The sequence below is a fragment of the Mustela putorius genome, unplaced genomic scaffold (assembly GCF_011764305.1).
Source record: "Mustela putorius furo isolate JIRA1106 unplaced genomic scaffold, ASM1176430v1.1 tig00001075_pilon_pilon_pilon, whole genome shotgun sequence".
Taxonomy (NCBI): Eukaryota; Metazoa; Chordata; class Mammalia; order Carnivora; family Mustelidae; genus Mustela; species Mustela putorius.
Window position 1 is genome coordinate 699,262 of NW_025421560.1, and position 13,002 is coordinate 712,263.

General features: G+C 45.5%; 1 protein-coding gene across 1 annotated transcript; it reads right to left on the bottom strand.

Moving 5' to 3' along the window:
* Nucleotides 1-7,868: 7,868 nt before the first annotated feature.
* Nucleotides 7,869-12,933, bottom strand: EXOC8 (exocyst complex component 8). The gene has a single exon (XM_004776019.3). The coding sequence runs from the start codon at nucleotides 12,782-12,784 to the stop codon at nucleotides 10,607-10,609; it is 2,178 nt and encodes a 725-aa protein (XP_004776076.1). The 5' UTR covers nucleotides 12,785-12,933; the 3' UTR covers nucleotides 7,869-10,606.
* Between the last annotated feature and the right edge of the window lie 69 nt (nucleotides 12,934-13,002).

A 13,002-nucleotide genomic window follows, 5' to 3' on the forward strand; every position in this document is an offset into this window, starting at 1 on the left:
TTCCCCTCATGCCAAATCCTAGCCGGTCAGGAGGGGCTCAGCCAAGGCCCTGTGTCCTGCGGGCAGCTAGCCTGGAATGGGGTTCTTCTTTATTTTTTTAACCTAAGTATAGGGATGCTCGTATTTGTCCCAAGTACGGCAATATTTGAGACATACTTATGCTGAAAGTTGTTTATCTGAGATTCAAATTGAGCTGTCCCTTGTATTTTGTCTGGGGAGCCCGCCTGTCAGCCAGATGCCTGTGTTGCCCTGGAGACCCAGGAAGGGACAGGTGGTAGGGGACTAGGAACCCTTTCACAGCAACAAGTCAAACAGGGTGGGGCAGCAGGTAAAAAGAAATGAAGCACAAAGACAGGAATGATCATTTACAAGGAGGAACTGAGGGTAGAGGGCACATTTGGGGCAAAGATAAAACTTGCAGCATTTGCTTTTAGTTCTGCATTTTGCAAACTTCACTTTCCATTTCTTTGGTGTCTCACCCGTCTTTCCACCTTTCCTGGATGAGCACTATCTGCTAGAATATTCTGTAATGATGGAGATGTCCACTGTCTGCATAGTCCGGTGGGATGCCCACTGCCACCTGTGGCTATTTAGCCCTTGTAATGGGGCTAGGATATCCAAGGGACTGAGTTTTATTATGATGATGATTATTAGATAATTCGTATTTGAACAGCCACACGTGGCAAAGGAACTGCATACCGGACAGTCCGACCTTAGACTGGATGTTTCATCACTTAGACTAGAACCTCCCACCCCACATTCCCCTTGCATCCTTCCCAGCTTCCCAGCATACCAAGAGCTGCAAGACTACAGCTGTAGGACTGTGCCTCGTACCTCTGTCGATCAGGCTCCTCAGAATAACTCACCGAGAACTTCAACCTCCAGGCAACACGGTCTAAGAGTTACAACTCTCAATTATGTAGGAAAACATGATTTTCTTTTCCAGAAAAATAATCTAAGGTACAGGAAAGAACATGAAGAAGAGCTATACAGGAGAGAGGTGACACCCTCATCACCACATGGAGAAATGAAAACGGTGGACATCTTTACTGGGGAGTTGTTACGTAAATAGATCCACTTTCTAAAATTTTAGAGCTAAGATTCATACATCACAATATGTGTATAAGAGAACAAAGACAAAAGTATAAAGTTTATCTCCAGCAAAACTGTAGGTAATAATAATAATCAACAACAACCCAGCAGGGTTGGGCAGGGTGTGGAGGGCAGGGACCATTGCTGGGTATAGTCGAAATAATGACAGAATGTTGACAGTTGTTGAAGCTGGGTAATGAGGGCATGGGATTCTTTATTCTTCTTCTTCTTCTTTTTTTTTTAAAGATTTTATTTATTTATTTGACAGAGAGAGAGAGATCACAAGTAGGCAGAGAAGCAGACAGAGAGAGAGGGGGAAGCAGGCTCCCTGCTGAGCAGAGAGCCCGATGCGGGACTCGGTTCCGGGACCCTGAGGTCATGACCTGAGCCGAAGGCAGAAGCTTAACCCACTGAGCCACCCAGGCGCCCCGGGATTCTTTATTCTTTATGTGCCTCTGTTATTCTCTATACACCGAAAAATTTCAAAATGAAAGTCTAAAAATAAGTATCCTTAGGAGCCCCTCAGTGGCTCAGTCACTTGAGGGTCTGACTGTTGAACTCACAACCCTGAGATCAGCAGTCACATGCTCTGCCCACTGAGAGAACCAGGCACCTGGTGGCAACCTGTTTTAGACATCTTTCCACCTCAGACCTGGCCAGGGCTGTCACTGTTAAGCTGTGTGGTGTTACATTGTATGCGCGCCCTGAAGTTCTGTACCCCTCTGGGTGGTCTCTTCTCCTGCTGTTACAACATTTGTAACCTGTTTAGTAAGACCTGTTCCAATATTTTTATTTCCTTCTCTTTCTTCTCCTTCTGGTATTCTCATTATATTATCTGATGCTATTTTTTCCTCTTTTTTTTTTTTTTTTTTTTTGAGAGAGAGAGCAGGGCGAGTGGAAGGAGGAGGGGCAGAGAGAAGGAAAGAGAGAGAATCTCAAGCAGGGTCCCCTTGGAGCGTGGAGCCCAGTGTGGGGCTCATCGCACAGCCCTGAGATGGTGGCCTAAGCTGAAATCCAAGGTCAGTTGCTCAACTGACTGAGCCATCCCAGTGCCCCCACCATGTCATACTTCTTACGGATGTTCCTCGGTCTTTGGATATGCTGGGGTTTTGTTTGTTTTTGTTTTGTTTTGTTTTGTCTTTGTTCTCTTCGCTTTGCAGTTTTCAAGGATTCGTTTTTGTTGTTTTGTTTTTTAAGATTTATTTGACGCAGAGAGAGCGATCAAAAGTAGGCAGAAAGGCGGGCCGAGGGGGAGGGGGAAGTAGGCTCCCCGAGCAGAGAGCCTGACAGCTCGATCCCAAGACCCCGAAATCATGACCTGAGCCGAAGGCAGAGGCTTAACCCACTGAGCCACCCAGGCGCCCCAGTATTCAAGGATTCTACTGATACATCCTCCAGCTCAGATTCTTTCCTTAGCATGGTCCAGTCTACTAGGCAGCGCATCGAAGGCGCTCTTCATTTCTAGTACAGTGTGGGTCTTTATTGTTGTTTTATCTCTAGCATTTCTTTTTTTTTCTCTCTAAAGATTTTATTTATTTGTTTGAGAGACAGAGAGAGAGAGAGAGCAAGCACGCACACATGAGCCATGGGGAGAGTCAGAGGGAGAGGGAGAAGCAGGCTTCCCACAGAGTAGGGAGCCTGACAGGGCTCGATCCCAGGATCCTGGGATCATGACCTGAGGTGAGCCACCCGGGCTCCCGGTTAGCCTTTCTTTTTAGTACTTTCTTCAGATTTCCATCCCTCTGCTAATATTGCCTATCTTTTCTTGCAGACTGTCTATTTGATCCGTCAGAGCCCCTGGGGTATGAATCGTGGTTGTTTCCAATTCCCAGTTTGGTAGTTCCACTACCCCTGTCATGTCTGGCTCTGATGCTTGCTCTGTCTCTTCAAATTGTGTTTTTGCCTTTTGGTGTGCCTTGCAATTTTTCTCGGTAGCTGGATGTGGAGTTACCCGGAAAAGGGGACTGCTGTAAATAGGCCTTTCCTGAGGTGCCCTGAGTGTGGGGGAGCAGAGTTCTGTCATCTAGTGATTAGGTCTGTCAATGAATTTCGTGAGAGTTTCTCAGATGTTTTCTCCCCCTTCGGGGACAGGATGGCTAGAGTGGGCTGGGGGGTGGGCTAGTTCCCTTCTGCTGGTCAGCCAGGCTCTGGTACTCCCCAGCAGGTTAGGCTCAGGTTAACTAGTCGGGATCCCCTAAGGGCAGGTCTTGTTCAGAAAAACAGAGGGCTCTAGTCCTTTTCAGAAGGTTCCCTGTCCTGCCCCCTGCTGGAAGCCCGAGGGGTTTCCCTCTGAAACTTCAGTGTGAGAACCTGGAAAGGGTTCTTTAGTTCACAATATTGTGGGGTTTCCCCTTAGGACTGGATCCCCCTGGAGTTTTAAACTCTGAGCTGTGGGCACGGAGTCTCCAGCTTTTGTCGCTTAGGACTGAGGTTTCTGTACGGCTCCCCCACCCCTGCACTGGGCTCCACAGTGGTTTCTCCCTGAGCCCCTGCTCCCCCCTAGGATAGGACTTCCTGCATCTGCCCACTGGGCTCTCCGGTCTCTGGCTGGGGTTTGCTTTGTGTCCCGCCCCGCTCTTGTGGATCCAAGAAGGCTTGTTGATTTTTCGATCTGTTCAGCTTTCTCCTTGCCAGGATTGAGTGCCTCTCCTGAGCTTACACGCAAAAGCGGAAACTAGAAGGGTTCTTCAAAACTTACTCATAAATCACATGAATTTCATGGGTAAATTTAATTTAGGAAGGTTTTTTTTTGTTTTTTTGTTTGTTTGTTTGTTTGTTTGTTTTGTAGAATAAATCTCCAGAAGTGGGTTGTGGGGTCAAAGGGTTTGTATAATTCTGTGGTTTTAAGGCTTGCCAAATAGCCAGTGCCCAGTTCACAGTAATTCCCACCAGCAACGTCTGAGACAACACACACAAATATTTTAGAGACTTGTCAACACTGACTTGGCTTATGTAACTTTGTTTAATGTGTTTAGTGAGGTAGGTGTAAATCTGAGAAAAAGTCAGCATATTAGGTGAAACTAATCAAGCGTGGCATTTAAAGAAACAAGCCCTTGTCCGGCAACTGTCCTCTATCAGAGACACACACCCAGCCGTTCCCGAGCTTGGCTGCTTACCACAGGAGCTAAGTTACATGTATCTTTTTTTTTCCCCATCAAAATTTAAGAATTTTATGGAAGCAGGATTCCCCAGAATGCATCCCATGCTGGTAATGTGTGTCATGTTAATCAAAGAGAAAATAGGGTTGAGCATTTCTGAAACTTTTTTGCCCTGAGAACTTTTTCACCTATTAAAGGTCAGTGTAATTATGTTCAACTGAAGCTACTTTACCAAAATCCATTGAGAAAGCAAGGGAGGGCTCTTTGGGACCCTTTTCATATCTCCCAAGGCAAAATGGCCAGTACAGAGGTTAGGGCAGGCAATTCCCGTTGCTTCGTTTCTCATACGTGCACCAATTATGAACATCTCTGCCAAGCAGAGAACTTTGTCAGAACTTTGTGTAAGAAAGAATTACCTATAGAGCTTGTTATATACTCAGATGTGTGGTTTTGGTCCTCAAAACTCTGATTAAGGGGACCCAGGAATCTGCATTTTTATAGAGCACTTCCAGTTATTCTTTTTAAAATTAACATATAATGTATTATTTGCCCCAGGGGTACAGGTCTGTGATTCATCAATCTTACACAATTCACAGCACTCACCAAAGCACATACCCTCCCCAATGTCCATAACCCCACTACCCTATCCCTCCCACCACCACCCCCCAGCACCCCTCAGTTTGTTTCCTAACAAAACAAGACAGAGGATCATAGGGGAAGGCAGGGAAAATGAAAGAAGATGAAACCAAAGACAGAGACTCTTGATCTAAGTTATATGTATCTTAATGCCCAAAGAAATTTCTTCAAGTTCAAGGCTACTTAATTTTACCAATTACAAAGAATTCAGTAATTTACAGATTGATGATAATGGGGCAGGTGACTGGTTCAGTCTGCAGAGCATGTGACTCAAACTTGGGATCATGTGCTTGAGATCCATGTTGGGCATGGAGATTACTTAAGAAAGAAAATATTTTATTTAAATTTTTTTCAAGATTTTATTTTTTTAATTAATTTATTTATTTGACAGAGAGGGAGAGAGCATAGTAGGCACAGAAGCAGGCAGAAAAAGAGGAGGAAGCAGGCTCCCCGGTGAGCAGAGAGCCCGATGCAGGGCTCGATCCCAGGATCATGACCTGAGCCAAAGGCAGAGGCTTAACCCACTGAGCCACCCAATATTTTATTTTTAAGTAACTTCTACACCCAATGTGGGGCTCAAACTCACAACCCTGAGACCAAGAATCGCATGCTCCACTGAACGAGCCCGACGGACACCTGCCCCTCAATGAAATGTTTTAAACAAAACCAAATTGGTGTCAATGGAAACAATCTGGTTTTAACAATCTCATTAACTCAAGTCTGCTACTTTATTTTTTTAAGGCAGTTATAAATTACAATATCCTGTGACAGGGGCACCTGGGTGACTCACTTGATTAAGCATCTGCCTTCCTCTTACTTCATGATCTTGGGGTTCTGGAATTGAACCCCACGTCAGGCTCCCTGCTTGTCATCTCCCTCTCTCTCTTCCTTCCCCCTGTTCATGCTCTCTCTCTCAAATGAATGAAAAAAATCTTTAAAAAAATATCCCGGGGCGTCTTGGTGGCTCAGCTGGTTAGGTGTCTACCTAGGGCTCAGGTCATGATCTCAGGGTGCTGCAATCGAGCTGTAGCAGCTTCCCTGCTTGGTGGGGAGCCTGCTTCTCCCTCTCCATCTGCCTCTCCCCCTGCTTGTACTCTTTCTCAAATAAATAAAACCTTAAAAAATCTATATATCCTGTGACGTAACACCTTTAATTTTAACAGAATACACTTGTGAATGGGTAAGTCTTCGAAATAAAGAGCACCTGCCCTAGTGAGATGTCAGCCAGCAGACACAATCCAGTAGTATGGCTCAATGGCTCAGAAGCCAGCCCTAGATAAGGTCCGAGTTCATATCCCATCCGGGCCACTTAGGGAACTCTTTGTAGGTTGAATTACCTGCAAATTACTTCACAAAACTTCAACTCCTTCTGTAGACCGATGTGAAGATTAGATAAAATAACCCGATAAAGGTGCTTATCACACTGCTTGAAACACAGCAATCATTAGTAAGTGATTCCCTAAAGGAAGGTTCTCACATCGCTTCTCATACGTGAATTTTTTTCATGTTAAATATTATTTTTTTGTCTCAAATGCCAACAATTCCACGTAGACTCTCCAAACTCCTCAAAAACACATTGCCCTCTTCCTTCTCAGTATTCTCATGAAATACTGAGCATGAAAATGACAACACACAGGGTTGTTGTTTTTTTGGCAACACGCTGTCTGCATTCGATTATTTAATTAATGTAATTTGCAACACACTATTGTGTATTTGACTCCCTAACCTAGTTTTTCCAACTTTTTATCCTCCATCTTTTCCAGTTCTCAAGAATTTCAGAGCAAGCATGCTCAAATTTATTTTGTCTTCCCCATCCCACATTATAGTCAATATAAGGCATAACACTGAATTTTTTTTTTTATAAATAGCTTTAAATCAATTTTATGTAAAAGTTCCCTCAGGGTCTATATGTATTAAAAAACAGATCCTTGTCATTGATGCTCCCAGTTCTTAGGTCATATGGCCTCCATTATATTTTCTTCATTCAGGGATGTGCAGATGACATAAAATCCACTTTTTAGAGCAAATTCATTTTATGTATCTGAAATTTCCCATTCAAAGGAGTCCTTAAAAAAAAAACTGAGATATGATTGAATCACAATTCTGACAGTAAGCAGAACATATATTTAAATTAGCTAACAGCTTCCTACCTGTCATCCCCCTAGACAAAGACAAAACAAAACAAAAACCACCTCGGCTCTTAAAAGAGTATTTCAGGGGGCACCTGGGTGGCTCAGTGGGTTAAGCCTCTGCCTTCAGCTCAGGTCATGATCTCGGTCCTGGGATCGAGCCCCATGTTGGGCTCTCTGCTCAGCGGGGAGCCTGCTAACCCCTCTCTCTCTGCCTGCCTTTCTGCCTACTTGTGATCTCTCTCTCCCTGTCAAATAAATAAATAAAAATCTTAAAAAAAAAAAAAAGAGTATTTCAGGGGCACCTGGGTGGCTCAGTGGTTTAAAGCCTCTGCCTTTGGCTTGGGTCATGATCCTGGGGTCCTAGAATTGAGCCCCGAATCGAGCTCTCTGCTCGGCAGGGAGCCTGCTTCTCCCTCTCTGCCTGCTTCTCTGCCTACTTGTGATCTCTCTCCCTGTCAAGTAAATAAATAAAATCTTTAAACAAACAAACAAACAGTATTTCAGGGGCACTCACGTGATGAAGCGACTGCCTTCAGCTCAGATCATGATCCTAGGGTCCTGGAATCGAGTTCCACATTGGACTCTGCTCAGTGGAGCCTGCTTCTCCCTCTCCCTCTGCCTGCCACTCCCCCTGCTTCTGCTCTCTGTCAATAAATAAATAAAATCTTTAAAAGGCTCGGTACTTCTGTAACAAGAACCTAAGAATATCGAATCCTAGGGGCGCCTGGGTGGCTCAGTGGGTTAAAGCCTCTGCCTTCAGCTCAGGTCATGATCCCAGGGTCCTCTCTGCTCAGCGGGGAGCCTGCTTCCTCCTGCCTCTCTGCCTACTTGTAATCTCTGTCAAATAAATAAATAAAATCTTTAGGAAAAAAAAGAATATTGAGGCCTAATTAAAGGAGATACAACATTGTAATGCCAATTTTATCCAGTGTAAGAAAAATTTTAAACTTTATTTTGATAAACATTTCAGGATCCCTCATATCACAGCATATCAATAAGCAAAATGTACATATACTGATTTTTCACCTTATGTCAAGTCCCAAATTCCCAATCCTAGGTAAGCGAATTGCAAAATACAAGTGCCGGTTATTTAACTAAAGGTAGTCTTTTAAACAAAAGTAAGTGTTCAGCACTTTAAGTGAAATGAGGCTTTAATCAAAAAGAGACTTAATTCTACAGGGTGTCTTTTTCTCAACAGTAATTAATTCAATCAACTCTGTGATTCCAAGCTCGAGTGACAGTGTGATGTGGGAAGCAGACAAGAAGAGGCAATCAAGTTTACAGTGGTGGATTACAGTATGTGCTGTATTTCTGGATAATCTCTAACTGTATTCGATTTTTAGGACTTGTTTTGGAGTCTAATGAAACAAGAACGAGGGAAGAGCTCCGACTCCACTCTGAGGAATGGTACACCATGGCTCTGTCTTGGCACAAAGATACATTATGACACTGACGGTCTCTGATCCACTTCCCACACTAACTGAATCACCACCGGCTGACTTCCTCCAGCTACAACTCTGATTAAGCGACACACAAAGTTTACCCAAAGAAAATTCTGTACTTCCAGTTTTAAAAAGCAGACAGTTCTATGGAGAAGTAACCATTTAAATATCTGAGTATACACATTTACGTTTTTACAACTTCATGCCTTAAGTGTTGATTTCAGAAGTATCGTTTCATGGACCCAGCATCAGGTATTTACACACATTTTATACAATATAGTTTTAGAAACTAACTTGCACAAAATAATAACATTGTTATCAAATTCAAGTTTCCAGTGATCTTAAAAAAGGCAAATTATAACTGTTTCTGCTTAGCTGAGATATCCAGTTATGGTTATTGTATAGAAAATTCTAAATTTATGTGAAAAAATTAAAGAAAATCTGTAACTTTGATAATTTTCAACCTTTAAAATGCATAGCTGGGGCGCCTGGGTGGCTCAGTGGGTTAAGCCGCTGCCTTCGGCTCAGGTCATGATCTGAGTCCTGGGATCGAGTCCCGCATCGGGATCTCTGCTCAGCAGGGAGCCTGCTTCCCTCTCTCTCTCTCTGCCTGCCTCTCCATCTACTTGTGATTTCTCTCTGTCAAATAAATAAATAAAATCTTTAAAAAAAATGCATAGCTAAAAATACATAAAAGGGCTCCTCTGACAGCAAGTAACTGAGTCATGGAGCTTCACAAACCCTAAGCCACTCTTGGAAGCTATTTTAGTTTTACATAATTTCCAGTTAATACCACTATTTTAATTCAGATAAAAGACAAGAACTTTGGAAGTCCTTAGCATCAGAAATGGCACTTTTGGACAAGAATCACAACTGGAAAGAGGGAAAAATGGTGGACCTTAGCACAATTTCTCTTCACATATGGGGAATCTTATATAATCAATGCACAGAGGAAGCAGTAGTTCAGAAATCCTGGGAAGCTCCAATTTCTTCAGCTATTTTTGTTTTACGAAACAACCTGAAGTAAGCATTATATTTACTTTTCATAACAAAGGAAAACACAAAACAAGAGAAAGGCAGTATGTAGCATTCTAGTAGGAGTCACCAAAAGTTCTTTTCTTCCCTTGGCTTTGGGCACATTGTCTCACCTTTTTGTTCTCTACTTTGCTACAAAAAATCAAAAGCCAAATCTCTGCTCAAAACAGTCATACTTGAGTAGGGTTTGCGTATGATTTTTTTCTAATTTCCCATCCACCCAGGCCCTGAAATCTCAATAAATATTTCACTGAAAACTTTCCTCCCGTTTCCATGTAGTCTGAGTCATTATATGTTACAGGGAGATTGAGGGAAGGCAGCTAAAAGTCACTGGCCATTGCTAGGTTCCTCAGTCTGTCCTGTTTTGGTGGTTTTCTTTTAATCATTTTAATTTTTTTAGTATGGTAAGGACAAAAGCTGTGGCTAGAAATTCACGCAGTTCAGGAATATGTTGAAAGAAAAGTTACCATAGTCCTTAAGATTCAAGTAAATGCTCCCGAATCAAGTATTAGAAAGTTGCTAATTAGCAGGTGAAAATAATTAGTCACTGAAATCACACTGGCAAAATGTTTGCGGAGCTATTTCATGAAAGCTATCCAAATATTTGAGTCCACAAACTGGCCACTTTCAAGAAGGAATTTTTTTGACTAAAATTTATGCTAAAACCAATGCTCTCAACTCCTCCCCCCCGCCCCCCCAAATTGTTCAGTCACATTTTAAGGTGGGGAAGTGTGTGAAGCAGGGTGTTTGTACGGCACTGTACTCTTTTAAGAGACCTAACATTTTAGCGAACTGGGAAACCTCACGACATACTTAAATTCTACGTATTTATAGATAACGATTTCTCTGAGCTGCATAATACAGACTGGAAGAAAGTGTGTTTTGACCCAAAACGATACACTGAAATGCTGTAGTGTGACAACATATTCATTAGAGAGTTAGCATAATTTAAAAGGAAAGCGTATATTTTAATAATTCCAATGTTTTGTTATTTTGGCTTAATTTTAACTTTTTTTTCTTTTTCCTTTTGATTCTGCATTTCTGTTTGAGAGGGCGTCTTTTATTTTTGATCTGTGTTTAAGACTATAAAGAATATGCTAATGCAACTTAATATAAATATAAATAACGTATAAGCAATATATAGGCATACATAGACACAGAACCACGGGCATCAGACCACTGACGTTGTACTTTCAGGGTTCACACGAATAAGTCTGGATGCATTCCTCAGGTCCTGGAGTTGCTTGGCGGGTTTCCCCACGCCTTCTTCAAACCTCTTCTCCACCACAGGGAGGACGGTCTCATAGAGAAAGGATGCATTCTGTCTGATAAAAGCCTTTTTCTCTGGATCCTGCTCGCATCGAAGGCTGTAATCCACATGCTGCACGGCAACCAAAATGATTTCCACCAGGCTCTCCAAAAGTACCATGTGCAGCTCTGGGAAATAGAGCTTCAGGGCTTCTTCCAAGAAGCCCATGGTCTGTTTGGTGAAGGCAACCACGGTGTAACTCAGGTTCACCCAGCAGTCATCCCCGGTGTACTGCTCAAAGTTTCGGACCCCACAACTCTTCATCTCCTCTTTGAGCTTGCCCAGGGCCTCTGGGGTCATCAAATTCATCCTCCTCCACATCTCCTCAGAGTTGCGATGTTTAGTGGCTTCAATGATGATTTCTTTGTAATTGTGCAAGGCCCCTTGGATGTCCTTCACCAGAAGGGCATGGATGATGAAGGTGAGGTCGAGTCCAATGTCCCCCAGTTGCTGACAGTGCTCCTTCGCCACTTTCACACACTCGGCCGCGGTAGAGAGGCTCTCCTTACTATCAAACACCTGCTTGCTAAAGGCATCCACAAACATGCCCATGGCTGATCTCGCCCAGACCACAAAGGCAGAGTAGCAGCCACTGTCTGTGCCTGCAAAATCCGTCTCAAATTCCCGTGCGGTTTCAAGAAGGCTGGTAAAGAAGACATGGCACAGCTTATGAATGTAGAGTAAGGTGGCACCCTCGATGCGCAGCTGACGTATTGCAGTGTGCACAGCCGCTGCCCTGTTTCTCAAAAACAGCTCACAGGCCTTTGTGCACTGGCCCAGCCGGATCAGTTGAGAAACTGCTCTACGTGTAGCCTTCGGACCACCTCTCAGGGAACGATCTGGGGAGAGTTCAAACACCAGCACCTCCGTGAGCTGCCGGACACGCTCATCCACTTTGGCCCTTAGCTCTTTAACAGGAGGTGGACTGGGCTTATCCTCTAGGTAATGGTTTAATTTATCCAGCAGGTCAACGGCTCCTTCAAAGTCCCTCTGGGCAATACAGACATCCAGGTCTTCAGGTAACTCCTGGATCCATTCCATTGAGAGGTCCACCTTCTCCTCTTCTACCTCAGGAACGGCCGGTTCGTCGTCTTCTTCATCCTCAAATGGGTTACTGGCCTTGGAAGTCACCTGGGGTGGTGCTCGAGGGGCCGCTGCCTCCTCCTGCTCCCTTCGTCTTTTCTCACTGAGGGCTCTCTTGGTTTCCTCCAGCACTTCCAGCCACTCTCGTTTGATTTTAGCATTTTCCGCCTGAAAAATACGGCTCTCGGGAAACATGAGCAGCTTGAACATGTCTTTCATGGGCGGGTTGTCCTTGACGTTGACCACGGCCAAACCATCCAGGGGATAGAGGGCATTGTAGCGGTACATCCCCCGCCGCTGGGGCAGCCAGGTGGCCACCAGCAAACAGTCGTTCATGAGAAAGCCGTGCACCCGCTGCAGCTGGGCCATGTGGTCGGCCTCGTATTCCACCAGGTCCCCGTTGTACACCAGGTACTGCCCCGGCGTCTCCAGCAGGTGCCTGCAGCCTTCCACCTTCTCGAGCAGGGTGGTAAGGGTGCGCTGCTTCCCTTCCTCGCCGGGGCCCGAGCTGTCGCGGGAGGCGCCCCCGGGAGTGGGGAAAAAGCCTGCCTGGCCCCGCAGGTGGTCTCGGCCCCCCGCGCCGCCTCCCCCTTCCTCCCCGCCGGAGGCCGCGGCAGCCCCAGCGGCGGCGGCCGCCGGCAGCAGGGTGAGCGGGATGCTCTCCAGGCTGCTCTTCTGCTCGGTCAGCAGATGGCTGAGCTGATACATCTCGCTCTCCAGGTAGGAGATTTCGCGGGCTGTCTCGATGAACTGCCGGTAGTTCTGGTAGACGTTGCGCTTCAGGTTCTGCGCCGTCTCCTCCGCCAGCGCCTGGATGCGCTGCCGGTGCTCCTGCAGGTCCCGGTCCCCGTCCGACTGCTGCGAGAGCTGCTTCACGTACAGCCGCGCCTCGAAGCCCCCCGACTCCAGCTGCCGGCGCAGGCGGGTCGCCCCACTGTCCGACATCGCCATCGCCATTTCCGTCCGAGTCTCACGCAGTCACTGTCACTATCGCCGCCACCGGTGCTGCCGCTGTTGAGACCCACCCAAGCCCCGCCGAGCTCCAGGGCTGAGGAAGCAGGATGGAAGGGAGACGAGTACGCCTGCGCCCGGGTCTGAGCTTCGGACACCGCGCCTGCGCAGGGGCCGGGCGCAGGGAGCGCGCTTGCGCAGGAACGCCCGCCACCTACGGCTCA